Genomic DNA, 15,784 nt, shown 5'->3' on the forward strand with positions numbered 1-15,784 from the left:
CCAAATTCAACAACTTACCTGTGACGTGTTCCGATAATTGATCGGCATACATTTCAACGATCTGAAGAGCCTCCTCCTCTGTCAGATCAGGAGTCTCGTACAGACTTACCGACACTTCTTTGCCATCGAAGCTGAACGATACTTCGCCCCGATCGTCGATCGTCACCGAATGATCGGTTTGCGGAGTATCGTACAGTTGGGAAGTCCTTTCTTCCTGGATCGTAGAGAGAGAAAGATTGCGAGCCAGTTCGTGACCCGGTGGAATCTCCTTGATTTCCTTTCGAACCGCTACGCGATCTACGGGTGAAGCAATTAGATCCTTATAGTCCAGAACCCACGAAGCTTCTACTCGATGAGGTCATCAACGGTACCTTCGAATCCTAATAAGGAAGCAGAACTGCTGACAGTTCCCATGCAATTGGTAGCTTCGCAAGTATAAGTTCCCAGGCAACAGGTGCCATCCTGGCCTGAAATTATCCTATGAATGTCTCCTGGTTTCAGTTCCACACCATCCTTGTACCACTTCAGGACAGGCTGAGGTACGCCGATGACTTTACATTCCAAATTCACGGCACCCTCCTCGGACAATATGGCGCGAAGGCTTTCGAGGAACTTTGGCTTTTTATAATGTTTTGGTATTGTCAGTTTCAAAAAACACGAGGTAATACTGTGCCCGAAATCATTCGTTGCCACGCATTTCCATTCGGCCTGTAAAAGAATTTTGTGTTTAAACAATTTTTTGGACTTCATTTTTTTTTTCAAATTTTTTCTTTACTTACTTGATCCACAAACTCAAGTTTTCGTATGTTCAAGTGACAAGTTCCTAGAGTTTCTCTTGCTACCTGATACTTATCGTTTTCGTTTATTGGCTCGTCATCGCGGTACCATGACAGATTCGGTTCCGGTGCGATACTAACTGTGAATTCAGAGTGAATAAAAAAAATTGAAGTACAGATTGAAAATTGACAATTGGATTATCTTCCTCGAATAATATTACCTTGCACGCTAAATTGGAAATCCTCCAAAATTTTCGCTTCGGCGCTCTTCAATCCTTTGACGAACTTCGGCGGTTGGTTCGTACTGAAGAGTTGAAGTCGTTCTTCCTCGTTCAATTGGTTTTGAATATCCTCGACAGTCAGTTCGGCCGTACTTCTCGCTTCGCCCATACAATTTCTAGCGATGCAGCAATAGGAACCTAGAAAATTCATTTGCGATTCTCAACGCCAGTCGAACAGTTATTTACGAGACTCAAGATAAGAGGCTGACCTAACGAATTGGTTCCAGTCAGCTGATAAACATCTCCTGGCTTAAGTTCCTGACCGTCCTTGAACCATCTCAACAATGGCGTAGGGAAGCCGACGACCTTGCACTCAAAGGACACCAGTCCTTCCTCGGTCAGGACGGCTTTGAGACTTTCCATAAAACGAGGTTTCCTGTAGTTCTTTGGAACTGCCAATAAACAGGCAACGTTGTAGAAAACCGATAAAATTTTTACGTGCAATTCACTCGGTGCGATTGACAAATTTTTTTGTTTCTTCATGCAAGACATATCTTCACTCGTAAAATGTGGGTAGGGAAAAAAATGAAAAAAGTGACAATTTCAACCAATCGCTTTATTAGTAAAAGCCAGTTGTTGTGAGTGGCGTTATCTCGCGATATTAATAAAATGTTAGATAACAAAAAGGCGTCACTCGTCACCGAAGACTTACTGGACATCGCGACAAAGCAGGTCGTGAACTGTTTCATATTTTCTGAACTGGTTGCGACGCATTTCCATTCGCCCTCGTCCATGAATTCGACCGATTTTATTTCAATGGAGTATCCTCCCAGGCCATCCTCCATCACGTGGTACCTCTCGTTGGCCTCGACGCGACCTTCTTTGTTATACCAGTTTATGGCTTTGGGCCATGGCGGCACTTGAACTGCAATTGGTAATAAACTTCATGAAATGGAGAACACGTACCAATAGGCTACTCTTCGATGTACCTTGACAAGACAAAGTAATCGATTCCCCAATCCTGCAGCACTCATCCTTGAGGATCTGCTTGAAAACAGGCATGGGTCCCGAGGGTGTCAAAGTATCAGCAGGCTTCATTGACCCTTCCCTGCTACCTTTACCGACCACGTGGACCTGGGACAATTGGACAATTCTTGCTGAGTACCGTATACCAACTCTTAAACTTCACAGCTGGTTCATCCGGCATACAACTGACCTTGGATGAAGAATAAGTTGTACCCATGCAATTGACTGCTTCGCAGGTGTAAGTGCCCAAGGAAGTTGGATCATCTGGATTTGCCGTAAGGGCGAAGACGTCTCCAGCTTTGATCTCTTTGTTGTCCTTGAACCATCTCAAAACTGGAGTTGGTACACCAACTACTTTACACTCCAATGAGACGGTACCCATTTCCGTGAGAAGTGCCCGAAGTTCCTCGACGAATTCCGGCTTCTTGTACGCCTTTGGGACTGAAGAGAAGAGATTGAAGATACGTCAGCTGGTTCCTCCGCGGATCAACTGGATCCTTGAGCTTCGCTTACCGATTACGTTGAGGTGAGAGGTGCAGGACGAACGGCCCCCACGATTTTCTGCCATGCAGGTCCAGTGTCCTTCGTCGTCGACCATCACGGGTGCCACGTCGACGCAATAAAAGTTTCCTTCGTGGACGAACGAGAACCTTGATCCTTCCTGTACCAGTTCATCGTTCCTGTGCCAAGTGACCTGCGACCAGGAGAAAGTTATTTTTAAATTCTCGATTAATAATTGTTTGACTCTCTGAAAGTCCCGTTTGTAAGATTAGGTGGAAGGTGCTAAAAACAAGTACCAGACGATGACTCCACTAAGGAATGAATCACAGTCCTGGGCCAACCAGTGGATACCAAAAATAAAGCTTTTTTTTTTTCCTTTTCACTTACACGCAGACGGGAAATGAGAACTGTTTCAAGGATTCATGGTTCATCCAACTGTACGCTTGTATAGTGTGCGAACTAGATAAGATGGTAGCGGTAGGAGAGGAGAGAGAAAGATTTTGGTATGAGTCTGTGCGCGAGAGAGAAGGGAGAGGGAGAATTAAGGTATTCTATCGTATACGTATGCGGAGTTGAACTATTTATAAACTTTACTGCTTGGGAATAATGGACGACTTGGACTCCGGATAATCATTAGGTCAGTGTGTTCGAAATACGTGCTTCCTTACATCAGAGTGTAAAAGTTCGTAGCACTATTTATTTGGCCTATGACAGATACATATACTGGTGAAGTATGATTTTGAAAAGAGTTCATTCGAAATTTCTTTATTATTGCTTCAAAGAATCAGGCTGCGACAGACATGTCAATCGGAAGATCCGTTTGAACTTCGTTATTGGGTTCAGACATTAATAGCACCATAGCCACACCTGACGCCGGGCGTCGCGACGATGTCACAATTTCTTGATCGTCATATCAGGGAACATCTGTCTCTCAAATTTTTACTGGCTTAAGTCAAATTTAAAAAATATAATTTTTGAATGAAGAAAATGATAACAATTTTTATTAGTGTTTTTCCTTGGCACGTGAAACTGTTTGGTACTGAGGTCAGTGACCCTGGCTTATCTTAGTTCGCCATTATCCAAAGCGTGGCTACTTGTGGAATTCATGGCAATACGTCACTTGGGTACATGCACCGGTAGACGCATTTCCCTTCCGGGTAGATTCAGATATCTGGCCGAGTGCCGAGACGGCGTTTTATCTTTTGTCTTTCCAAGACTGGAAGAAAACGAAGAGACCGGGGGGAAAAGGGGAAAAGGGGAAAAATAGCACGGACACGAACCTTCAAATTCGTGGAACTGCGAATCTCCACGAGGAATCTGGTTCTGGTTCCAACTTTTACGGCAAGATCGCTCAGCCTCCTGATGAAGATCGGCGGGTCGCCGTCCTCGGCGCTGACCTCATCGACGCTCAGGTGAATCCTTCTTGAGGAACTTCCGGATATGTTTTTCGCCACCAGAGCGTACTGACCTGCGTCATCTTTTCTTGATTCTTTCAATGTCAACTGAACTACGCTGCTTCTTGCGTGAATGCGATATCTATCCGATGGCATGGGTTGATCTCCTCGCAACCTGTTAAACATTCAAAAAAGTCAAAATTAATATTCTTCCTCAAGGGTTACTCAAAAAGCATCCTCAGATAGTCCCTAAAGCGTCTCTTCCCAAATTGACTCTTATCCTCCAATTTTAGGACGGAGTTGTCTGTTCTCGCGCGTAAAACGAAAGCACGTGTTCAAACTAAAAATTACGGTATCTGTCACTGCATACCGGAAATCAGTCGGTAATGCCTAATAATAGAGCTCGATCTTTTTTTAACGACTCTTTGGGCTCCCTCGATGCGCGGCATCCAGTTCGATTTAACTGGATTTACAAGAATTTCAGTCCAGCTGGTGAATATTTCCAATTGGTTGGATCGATCGAAATTCAAATTGGACGAAAAACAGTTTCGAACCACGAGAGGTCGGATAGTTTAGATTTTGCTTGTCCTAAAAATAGTTGCTACCCGAATAAAAGAAAAGGCAACCAAAACGTTCGTGCGGCTGTCGATGTCATTGTGATGCAATTGAACCGATTTCGCAATCCGCAAATGTCAGATTCGGATTCTAGTTTCTTTAGGGCGATGGCCCAGCTCCAATCGGATCATCTACGGGTACCCGACGATTTCTAGGTCTGCCTCGACGTCTTCTGGGTCGACGTCCCAATGGATTCCGTGGCTCCGATCGGCGCCCTGTCGGTATCCCTCATTCAGCTGCACCCACCAATTGCGCAAGATTGCACAGTTTGAGGTTGCAGACCAATTAGCTATCCTCATCGATTAACCCCGGCCAATTGCGAATGCTATTCTCGATGAACGTCACAATTTTTACCCCGGTCTTCGCAGCTTCTTCGGTGACATTCGCGCTCCGCTGCGCAATACACGAAAACTTGGCAAGCGCCGTACAACAAAGTTCTTGAAAGTTGCATAAAGAAATTCCAAGGCAATTTTTCTATAACCCGAAGAATAAAAAAAAATATTGGCCAAACAAATAATTTCTTTATTTTAATATTCTATCAATAATTCGAGGATTAACGTCTGTAGCTTATATTATTTTAGGAAACCAGCCAAGCCGAACCCAGTTTCTACGAGTTTGTTATCAAACCTTCGAGAACGCCTGAGCATCGAAACTTCAATAGATGCAGTGTGCATCGACAGATACGCTCGTGCCAATTACGTGAAGTTGCAGCAACAAATCTTCATGCGATATTTCGAGAGTTCATCTAACAGAAAGCTCTGAACTATCCTTATCTTAGGAAATTTTATTCCAAGAGAATTTTAAGTCTTGAGGAAAAAAAGAAAAAAATTATCTTCCTCGTACCCAGTCTCGGACGAGTCGGAAGATCTGCCGGCGACGTGTTTCTTGCCATTGGCGCACTTGCAGCACTGATTCCCCATGGCCCGAAGGTGCGCGCGATTTTCACACGACAATTCCAATTGGCAATATTATTGAACTCGACAAGCCGATCGATGCTCGCATAGTAAACGTCGAAAGCGTGTATTTGCTTATCGTATTTGAAGACGCCGGTCGAGTTCGGCAGTTTTCACGTAACCGCACATTTTATTTATAGTCCTCTGCCAATGTCCAATGTCCTCTTTATTTATTCATTCACCGAACACCAAGTTCTTTATTTTAGCGCGAAGCCACACAGCCGTTCGAAGCCTCCAAATCTTATTAAGATTTTCGCATTAGCGCTTTTATGCATTTCTTATTTTAACACGAAGGACGCGTCTGCGTGGGTTTGCCAGAGATGTGACTTAACAACGAGGACGCATGTGGGTTACACTTATATTTTATTTTTTTACCCGATTACTAATTTTTTACATAAATCACGATCCAGGCTGCGTCGAGTGACCAAGAATCAAAAAAAAAAAAAAACTGACGTAACTCAAAATTGGAAAAAAAAAGTGGTCCGAATGTTTCAAGTACTAAGATTTAACGAGACACACTGCGGGAGATACGAATAGTGAATGATCGATGATCGATCGGTATCGATGGGCTTTGTCGCGTCATTCGTTGCCGGAATGAGGATTCGTTCGTCGTCGGGCGTCGCGACGCTCCCTCGCAAGACGCAAGACTGATAGCGTCAGCGACGCTCGAGGCTTGGTTTTCCCGTTTCCAAGTCTTCCGGACCTTGGGCGTCGGGACGCGGTGCGTCGAGCGTTCGGACCCTCTTACCACATACGACGCCTTCGACGTCGACGTCGGTCCCGAGCGTCGGACGTCGTTTGCTCGCTTCGAGGGCTTTTTGCGAATCCCTCTCGAAGCCGACAGACTCAGCGTCCAATTTAGCTTCCGCGAGGCGTCATCGCGACTTTCGTAATACGCGTCGCGTGGCGTCGCTTCGCTATCTCTTTTAGGGTCCTAGGCAAATATTTTACAAGCTCATCCTGCCTACTGCGGCTCCATCCGGGCAAATTTAAATTTTCGACATTTTACCATTTTTTTTTCCATCTCCCACATTCGATCGGACATTGTGAACGACACTAACAGGAACATCCTGTTCCGAGATATTTTTGTTTCTCCCACTGTAGCATATCCCTGGTCTACAAGCTGACAGCAATGTATTGTGACGTCGGTGAGACTTAAAAATTTACGCCACGGGAGTGTGAATAATTAGGATAAAAAATATTTGTGAAAAAAAAAATTCTACCAAGAAATTTCAGCGAATCCAAGTAAAATAAGTAATTTTATCGTTTATAGGAATTTTTCAAAAAAAAAATTCTCGACCATGTGACTTGGTACGATTGACATTTTTTGTCTAACCCTTTTAACACTTACAATTCAAATTGTAGATGGTCATCGTTATCAAAGGCTCCTAATTTGAATTCCAGTAACAGATCCGAACCAGCTCTGACGTTTGCTTCCAGTTCCTTTTCTTCGTCCTCCCATCGTGGTTTACTGGGCTTCGTAGCACTATCTGAAAAGGTCAAAGGATCCGTATGAAGATTTCTCGGCTGGATTGAAAATTTAACGTCTTGATAAATCTAATCCGATCGCGAAATGAATCGCGTTGACAGGTGTTGCGGGAAAGCCGGCGGTCTTTAAAACACGTCCCGAGTTGTTAGGTTGGACTCTGCGGCTTTCTAAAAATACTGTTTAAATGACTTCGCACGAGCAACGAGACTTTCGACTGGCGTACAGCCTCCTAATAACGTGAGCTGCCTTTAATCTCTCATGATTTTCATCATCCGGCACAATTCGTCCTCGTATATAAAATCGCATAGGGTTACGCATAGGCGAACGGCCAGCACGTGTTTCCTATAAATAGAAAAGTGATCCCTACGATGGATTGATAAATTGCTACATTTAATAGGGGAAGAAAAACATTTCTTTTTCTACCACTCAAATCATTCATATTTTTTATTTATTCAAAAAATTGATCAATCGCCATTGGTACCCATGACTTTTGATAACGATCCCAAGCCATGGTGAAATCGCACGTAAAAAATTCGTAAAAATTTCGCGCATGGAATTTCGATATTTTTAACGCGCACTTTTGCAGAACCAAAATCCAAACTCCTGCCGCCAGTCGGTATCTAGCGTGTAGTAGAAAAATGTTCAGCCTTCGTGTTCGCTCTGACCGATCACATAAATATTTTAACATTCGGATTCTGGAGCCGGTGCCAGGAAGAAGGGCGAAAGTCCCAGGTTAGTCGGATGATCCAATGATCTATGATCCACGTAGCACCTTGGACACTGGTTAATATTCTCACCTGGTCTCATGATAAATTATTATTATTATACACGAATCAATGATATCGATTGATCACTACGACCGGCACTTATTAATCCTGAGTAGTCGAAAGTAGCTACTATCGCTATGCGGGAGCTTCGCCAGCTACTTGATCACTGGATCTGCACCAGAAGGCGCAAGGATGGATGAGAGATGATCTATGATTTTTTGGCGGTCGTAAATGGTTAGTATCAGCGAGCCAAGAGGGACAGGTCAGGAGAGCAGTGTTTTGGTAACCTCGAAGGGAACATGGCGCTTCGACGTCGTGGCCGTCGCGACGACGACGTCGGGTATTCAGGATGGTCCAGGATCGGTGAACTTGGTGAATTTATTCAGACGGAGATTTTTGTCAAGTCTTGTATCGAGCGGATGAAGATCAATGAAACCGGAAGTTGAGTGAACTCGAGTTCTGAACTGGGACTTACCGGTTAACGTCATCTCTTCAGGTGATTCGGTTCCTGATCCTTCCTCGATTTGACATCACTTCGGACACCGCCCGGCGAACGAACCAGTAAACCAGTTTTTTTTTGCTCGAGTCCGGAGCCACTGCGCACCCTGCACCTCTAAATCTGCTGGTAGGAGGCCTGCACGCTGAGGGCTCTGGTCTAAAATCGTCCCGAAGCGTCGCGGCGCCTCTTGCCGTCGACGTCGACAGCCGCCACAGGCATCGCGTCGACGCAATGGACATGCGCCACGGCACTGACGTAATTCCATCTTGTCATATTCTTATGTTCTCAATGCCAGACCAGCCGACGCGATCTCACGCTTTTACTTATCTAAACAATTCGACTTCTTTTTTTTTCATCGCTGAGCTCCTAATTTTAAGCTGGGACTTTCCTTGCTCTTTCCTCGTGCTTATCCAGTTGCCGAGGCGGGGACCATCTCGCAGGGCGCTCGTATGACCTATGTGGAAGAGGAAAGAGAAACGGTTGCAATTGGATGTTCGTAACCATAAATAAACGTCATATTATTTACATTGTAGATGGACGCTTTTTGATCAGTACATCAATTACAATAATGAGATAAATAAATAAGGAAATATATCTAATAAGAATCTTAGTGCGCTTAAAGTGTCATTCAATATTTTGATATTCCGATTAAAATTGTCGATAAGTGTCTTTCATGCGTTTGAACCTGGAGCTTCACGAGGTTCTTTTTGGTAGTAAGGTCGGATCGTCTGATGATCGTTGAATCGAAGTCGAGGTCAGAATAATAATTATCATTATTATTGGTGTCGACGTATCCACCAGCTGGGCAGTCGCCTGTGTATCTCTTCCTGGATCTGCCGATAGAGCAGTAGTCCAATGAAAGGCACAGCCAGGATTTCATTTTTGAAGATGTAAACGTAAACTGCGGCGAGGAGCAAGCTGAGGTCAGTCACGTAGCTCATAGTTGACCTCACTTTGATTTCGGCCCTGGCTGTAAGTTCGTCGACGCTGTCAGAGTACTCCCTATCGGTTAGCTTCTTCCTGGACCGGTACTTCTTGCTGTCCAAGGCCTGCTGAAGACGCTCCATCCTGGTCCCGGTCGGGGTTTCCGGCCGGTAACGGTCCCTTGAGTTTGACCTCGAAGACGGCCTACTGGACTTCCTCTTGTCTACCGATTTGTCCCGCGTACTTCGGATGTCCTCGGAAGCTGTCCTTGAGGGAGGTCGACTTCTTTGTGGGAGACCTCGCTCTTGAGAGACCGCACGATCCTCAGTCCTTGATGACGGCCTGGATGGCCTTCTCTCTTTGGAGACGTTCCTGGAACGTGGTCCAGGTGATTCCGTCCTCGAAGGAGGTCTACTCGGACGATCCTTAATTTCTTTAGCTGGTGTAGTTCCCCGGGAACTGACGCTGTTCCTCCTGGACTTTGGTTGATCTTCTTTTTGATCCTTGTTGACCTTGGAGACACTGCCTCTTCTATTTTGCGTCACTTTATTTTCTTTAACCTCCCTCTTTGGCGTCGGAGATTTTGTTTTCTTGGACATCTGCTTCCGTTCTGGGGACATGGTCTTCTCCCGGGCTGCATTGTCGGAGATTGAAGGTCTTCGTGCATTTTCATTGAGGTCCTTACCGGAAACGGATGGTCTTCTGTTTCTTTCAGTGTACTCAGCAGCGTTGATCGAATTTTTTCGAGGCCTGAATTCAACCGGCTCTATCTCTTCTTTAGGTGCCGCGTTGATGAGCTCTTCTCTCTTCAAGTAAACCGGATGCGCGGAATGCGCGACTGAATATTCTTTGACTATTTCAGTGTAGTGATTGATGACGGCCATGTTTGCTTCGGCTTCTTCTTCCAAGGAAGTCTGTCTGATTTGTCTCCGCCTATTTCGCGCAGCTTCCGCGGCCGAGAACATGTTCGCATTTTCGATATCTGCTTCAGATATAACTGTGGCTTTCATAGTGTCCGGCATGTTGGTCAATGATTTCTTCCTCAAGGTCACAGGCTCCGCTTCCGGTTGCTCCTCCTGCTGAAGGGTCTTTCTGATTGGTTTCTCAGGTGGTAGCGGTTTCTCCGGTGGGATTGGTCTGCCAAATTGGTTGAGGGGTACCACTTCCGTTTCAGTTCGTTTCTTCAAGATCGATTTGGGCATTACATTGGTCGGCGAAGACGGCAAGGACACTGGTCTGCTGGGCACAGGTGGTGAGATGTTTAGAATTGGGACCTTGTGTGCTGGAATAGGTGGTGGTTCCGGACTCATGTGGGGAACAGGATTTCCTCTTGGGTGATACGTGTCTTCTTCATCTATTATGGGTTGAGCCAATATCCTAGATTTTAATAATTTTAAATCCTCGCTATCGCTACTCTCCTCTTCAGAAGATTCTTCAGAGCTTTCTGTGCTCTCTTCCTCTTCTTCTTCTTCCACTTCTTCTTTCGGTACCTCCTCTTCAACATTGTCTTCAGGAACTTCCGTAGTTAGTTCCAACTTCTCAACAGTCAAAGGCATACTCTTCTCGTCCCACCTGTGAAGACGTTCGATATGATTCTGTGAAGATTCTATCTTGGACATCAAGTTCTCACGGTTCCCGGTCAAATTCGGATCGGAAGCTATGTCCTGAAGGACAGGTTGAGATTTCGAGGTGATTTGCAGTTCGGCTTGACCTTCGCTCGATCTTCTCCGTTCCTTTTTAGCTTGCCAAGCCATCTGAATCCCTACGCCCGAATTTGAAAGTCTCCGTCTGAGAGACACCCTCCTCTCAAGACTGTCGGAATCCACAGCTTCCATCGAATTGATCCTGATCTTCACATCAGACTTTTGACTCGGACCAGTTATCCCTGCAAGCTCACCAGTGCGCCTCTCGGTCTGAGCTTTACGCTTAGCAAGTTCAGCTTCTTCGACGGCAACCGCGTGATAGAATCGTTCCATCGCGCGTTCGTGAAGTAACTCGGTCGAGCTTACAGCTTCACGAAGAGTTTCCACCACTTCGTGATTAATGCTGAAGAGTTCAGGTAAAGACAAGGACATGGGTGGTGGTACGAGGTCCTCGTCCTCTGTTTCAGTCGCACTTTGAGTTCGTTCGATATCTGACAAAAATATAAAAACATGGAACCAGCGTCAAGAAGCTTGCCTATATTATATTTTTAAGTAATTTAATGATCATTACTTACGCGATGTGGCTTTTTGATTTTGCGTCTGATCACCTTCCTCGGGATAAAGTACTAGCATAAATTCGGAACTGCCATGAAGCATAGTCTCGTCATCCTCTCGAGGCACAGACGGTGACGTCGGTATACTGTCTACTGTGTTTTGTCTCTTCAGTCCAATGTGCAACGCGGGTCTGTCTACTGGCAAACTGTCTATCGTGTTTTGCTTCTGCAAGAGGAAGTGTGGCGCATTTGGTCTTAGAAGACTGTTCTCTTCCTGGCTCTCTTGGATCTTCGGCATTGGCAACGGAGAGAGACTACGCTCTCTGGAAACAGAGCGAGACCTGGTTTCCCTGAACGGAGAACGTCTTCCGGGTTCCAAAGTGGACTGTTTGGTGAGAGTGAGTGTTTCCTTTTTTTCAAAAGTGTCCGTCACCTGTGAAAAGTGATCGATGTAGATGGCGTGTACTTATTTTTATGAAGTTCACGTAATTATCTACCTCCGTGTCTCTCTCAAGCGTCACGCCGGGCTCGCTGCGGTCTTGCTTCGACAATTTTCGCGATCTTGCCGGAAGTTCAGGTTTGGTATCGATCATGTCAGCGAAAGTGACTCTGTCGGCTCTGGACAATCTTCCGGTACTGAGTCGCTGCGTCGAGGACCATTCTGAGGGAGTTTCCGGTACACCGCGCGAAGCCTCTTCGCGAGTTAAGCTTCTGGTCCTTTGAACGGGTTCAGCGAAGCTCACTTCACGCTTCTCTCGTGCTTTGTTGATCTCGTGTTGACTTTGTGATTTGCCGCGAAGCGGCGGCGCTGTGATTCTGCGAATAAATAAATGTCAGCAGGAGCAATGATTCCAGGGTGGGTCAACTGTTGAAGGAGTTACCCTCTCTTGGGATCAGGAATGAAGACCACATCACTTTCCTCGCTGGAGTCGCTCACGCCATATGGATTTTCGGCTTTTACTCGAAAACGATATTCCGAACCTTCTATGAGTTCACCGAGAGTCGTTGTTAGTTGCCGACATGTGGCAGCTTTCAGCCAGACGTCCCAACCGACCTGCAATATAATTTTTTATAAAAATCTGGATACGAATTTTCATTCATTTCACACTTACCCTATAATATTCCACTATGTACGTTCCGATCTTACATCCGCCATCGTCATCTGGCTCCTTCCACGATAGAGTCACGGATCTTCCCAAGGTCATGGTAACGATAGCTTTCCCAGGTGCTGATGGTCTGTCTACTCAACAGCCAACGGTATCTCCAATTAGAATCCATTTGACATTGACTGAATAAGAGATTAATAAAAAATGAGAAACTTAACCTGTCACGGTAACCAGAAAACTGGCGACGTCCTCAGCTAATTTATTAATTGCCTTGACAGTGTATTCTCCACGATCCTTCCGTTTGGCGTCAGGGATCTTAAGGACGCACTCGCCATCCATGCTTTCGACAATGTGCCGGTCATCATTTGGTACCAGTTCTCCATCATGGTACCAGTTGATGACAGGCGTTGGTCTCCCAGCTAGAGACACCTTCAACCTGATGGTCTCATTCTGCTCGAAAAGGAGACCATCTTCGTACTGGCGTGGTAGTCGAATTCGTGGGGGTGCTAACGGTACCAAGTGGTACCAATGGCAATGGACCAGATAGTGAGAAAGATGATCGAACGGGGACATGAGTAATCACTCGAATTAATATCTTGACAGTGACTAGTGTATACCTTCGAGAATGAGCCTAGCCCTTGTGCTGATGTGTCCTACTCGGTTGGTAGCAGTGCACTTTATTTCACCCTCGTCGTTCAGAGCTGTCTGATGTATCAGAAGAGTGCTCTTTCCGTTTTCGGTGAAAATTCTGGTCCTCCTGCTGCTGAAGATCTCAAAGCCGTCCTTGAACCAGGATATCTTCGGTAATGGAGTCCCGGCAAAGTGGACGATGAACTCAGCCTGGATTTATCAATTGAAAATATCTTCGTTTATCATTCCAGAGATCTTTCAATGACCTTAGCTGGCTGTTAGGTTAAAAGTCAAATAATCCTTGACGACTGATAACGATGTCTTGAGAATTGAAACTTTAACTGGACCGGACGGTTCTACATTAGACAAATCTGATCTGAATAGGTTACCGAAGAGAGTGAAATCTTTACCTGTTCGTTTTCAAGAACTGTCGTATCCTTGAGTTCGAGTTCAAAGTGTGGCGTGCTGGCTGCAGCTCGTTGGAGGGTCACCGTCAATGGGTCCGACAGTTCACTGGGTTCCGATAAGCCCAAAGCGTTTTGTGCTCTGACCCTGAACTGGTAGCGCCAACCAGGTTCCAAACCACTGAGTGTCAGCTCCGGAAAGGTACAGAGAATCGGTGCTGATCTGACCCAGTGCGGAGAACCCATACGACGATGTTCCACCAGGTACCCGATGATCGCTGATCCTCCATTACTTGGAGAACGCTCCCACCGGATGCTGACCACATCCGGTTGCGTGTCTTCGGTTCCTGGTACGAGGATCGGTTTACCAGGTGCTGATGGAAGACCTGGCAAATTTTTTTCAAGGATTCACTCAACTGGGCGGACGTTGAAAAGCGTCTTGGAGTACGTTTTCGTGAAGACTGTCGATTGTTGTATTATGTTGGGAGCATGTTAGACGCCCGGGCGGCGACTGTTGACAGAATGCCAAGGTGCTAATTGCGATCAGGAACAAAGGAGTCGCTAGAACCTGGGGATCGACTGTCTAGTAAAATTTTATAATATATTTTTCCATTTATACACCAATATCCCACAATATACTTTGAGGTCGATTTCAACTGCCCTTCCCAAGCTTGATTTAAGATTCTGTCATTCGTGTCACTTTCCCTAGACTAATTTATTAGTTAAAGCTTCAAAATAGTCAGTCCTGTTCTCTGGCATAAATTAGCCTCTGTCCAGCTTCAATATTTCCTGTAATAAATTTTAGTCGAATTTAATGAAGAGACTCAAAATGATTGTTGAAGAGACTCAAAATGATTGATTGTTGAGTCTCAAAATGATTTTTCCAACCTCGACAATGATCGTTGATTTATCGATCGTGCAGTGGGAAAAATCCCTGGTTACAAGGTAGTCGAATCGCTAGCACAAGCCAGAAGCCGTTCACACGCACGAAGGAAACATGCGCCAACACAGCCGTGCACGTGGCGCTCCCGAAATAAAACAGAAACCGTTTGGCAAGCTGAACTCTAACCACACTCAGGGAGGAAAACTATGCACGACACCAGATACCGAACCGGATAGCTCGAATAAATCAAGAGACATAATGACAATCGAAGAATTATCATCAAAGAGTATTTTTCATTAACGATCAGCCTGGACGGTCGATTACGATCTGTGACACCTTTGAAAAATAATCCACGAAACCGAAATCGTTTGGTTGAATAATTTTTTGAAAAACGTCTGGCTCGTTTTATTTTTCGAAAAAGTTAGACGTTAAAGGATCTTTGTAAGAGTGAACGATCAGGTGAGCTGTCATGGGAAAAATGGAGTTTGACAGGAGCAACGTGGATCCGTATAAAATGATCAGGCTGAGAAGAAGCCTAGATGATCGTCTCTAATAATTTTTTTTTAGGTCTATCTACTGTGATTCACTGGGAAGCGTCGCGTGAAAAAGTATAATTGTAGATTTCGTATTTTTACGACTGTGCTATTATTCAATTTCTACTACAGACACCAATAAGATGCGTTCACAGGCAAAATTATTGAATGACAGAGGATGACAAAACTGGCAGTGTCTCAGGTTAAGTAACTTCAAGAGGAGTCAATTCCACTTCGACATGGACCAGGGTCAGATGAGCTATCAAAAGTCCACTGCAGGCGTTACATGTGCATCTAAGTTAAACAGACAGATGGAAGGAAAAAGATGCTAAAGGGCCAGAGGGAAGATGGGAATGAGCGTAGGTGCCGAGTAGGTTGGAAGAAGAGGAAGGAAGCGCTAAGGTCGAAACGTAATGTCGAAATGTCGAGGTAGGACGGCGTACCTGGACCATCCCAGTGCACTCTCTTGGAGTTCCCGGTGGTGGTTAACGGTTGACTCTTGTTATAGGAGGAGGTCTTCGTCGGGGCGTTGCCCATTGCCACTTGGCGTGCGGATCCACCGGGGGTCGTTGGATTAGGATCCCCAGTGCGCACGCCGGACCAAGACGCCCGATCCTTCAGATCCTACGGGGTGTCAGGGCAGCTTGTTCAACATTCCAGGAGTCCCGAGGTCGTTTCAGCCAGACGGCGATGGCGGCGTAACCAGCAATTTTGCTCTTCTCTGGTTGGACCGGAACCAGAGGACGCACTGTGTAAGGTCGTGAGAGCTCGAGAGGGTCGCGTGATGTGATAGACGAAGAGAGAGAGAGAGAGAGAGAGAGAGAGAGAGAGAGAGAGAGAGAGAGAGAGAGAGAGAAAGAGAGAGA

General features: G+C 45.5%; 2 protein-coding genes across 2 annotated transcripts in view; both read right to left on the reverse strand.

Annotated features, from left to right (window-relative positions):
- Nucleotides 1-8,431, reverse strand: part of LOC107273398 (titin homolog) — a 56,168-nt gene extending 47,737 nt beyond the window's left edge. The window contains exons 1-12 of the mRNA XM_025090757.1: nucleotides 8,218-8,431; nucleotides 6,838-6,976; nucleotides 3,805-4,093; nucleotides 2,537-2,717; nucleotides 2,214-2,464; nucleotides 1,987-2,131; nucleotides 1,710-1,922; nucleotides 1,267-1,449; nucleotides 998-1,195; nucleotides 780-916; nucleotides 372-708; nucleotides 19-297 (exon numbers count right to left, since the gene is read on the reverse strand). Of these exons, the coding sequence (XP_024946525.1) occupies nucleotides 19-297; nucleotides 372-708; nucleotides 780-916; nucleotides 998-1,195; nucleotides 1,267-1,449; nucleotides 1,710-1,922; nucleotides 1,987-2,131; nucleotides 2,214-2,464; nucleotides 2,537-2,717; nucleotides 3,805-4,093; nucleotides 6,838-6,976; nucleotides 8,218-8,230 (2,365 nt within the window). The 5' untranslated portion in view covers nucleotides 8,231-8,431. The remainder of the gene's footprint in view (nucleotides 1-18; nucleotides 298-371; nucleotides 709-779; nucleotides 917-997; nucleotides 1,196-1,266; nucleotides 1,450-1,709; nucleotides 1,923-1,986; nucleotides 2,132-2,213; nucleotides 2,465-2,536; nucleotides 2,718-3,804; nucleotides 4,094-6,837; nucleotides 6,977-8,217) is intronic.
- A 303-nt stretch (nucleotides 8,432-8,734) lies between these two features.
- On the reverse strand, nucleotides 8,735-15,749 carry LOC107273435 (titin). Its single transcript, XM_015751618.2, has 9 exons — nucleotides 15,362-15,749; nucleotides 13,509-13,888; nucleotides 13,086-13,308; nucleotides 12,687-12,974; nucleotides 12,475-12,602; nucleotides 12,244-12,416; nucleotides 11,860-12,178; nucleotides 11,384-11,795; nucleotides 8,735-11,299 (listed from the first exon to the last, which is right to left on the reverse strand). The coding sequence occupies exons 1-9, from the start codon at nucleotides 15,453-15,455 to the stop codon at nucleotides 9,018-9,020; spliced, it is 4,299 nt and encodes a 1,432-aa protein (XP_015607104.1). The 5' UTR covers nucleotides 15,456-15,749; the 3' UTR covers nucleotides 8,735-9,017.
- Between the last annotated feature and the right edge of the window lie 35 nt (nucleotides 15,750-15,784).

The sequence above is a fragment of the Cephus cinctus genome, unplaced genomic scaffold (genome assembly GCF_000341935.2).
Source record: "Cephus cinctus unplaced genomic scaffold, Ccin1 Ccin1_scaffold1588, whole genome shotgun sequence".
NCBI lineage: Eukaryota > Metazoa > Arthropoda > Insecta > Hymenoptera > Cephidae > Cephus > Cephus cinctus.

Excerpts from the sequence above, each read along its gene's own strand:
- LOC107273435 (XM_015751618.2), bottom strand. The coding sequence starts at position 15,455 with ATGGGCAACGCCCCGACGAAGACCTCCTCCTATAACAAGAGTCAACCG. Across the intron at positions 13,309-13,508 it reads CAGTTCTTGAAAACGAACAG|GCTGAGTTCATCGTCCACTT; the intron begins GTAAAGATTTCA and ends TGATAAATCCAG. Across the intron at positions 12,975-13,085 it reads GGCTAGGCTCATTCTCGAAG|CACCCCCACGAATTCGACTA; the intron begins GTATACACTAGT and ends TGGTACCGTTAG.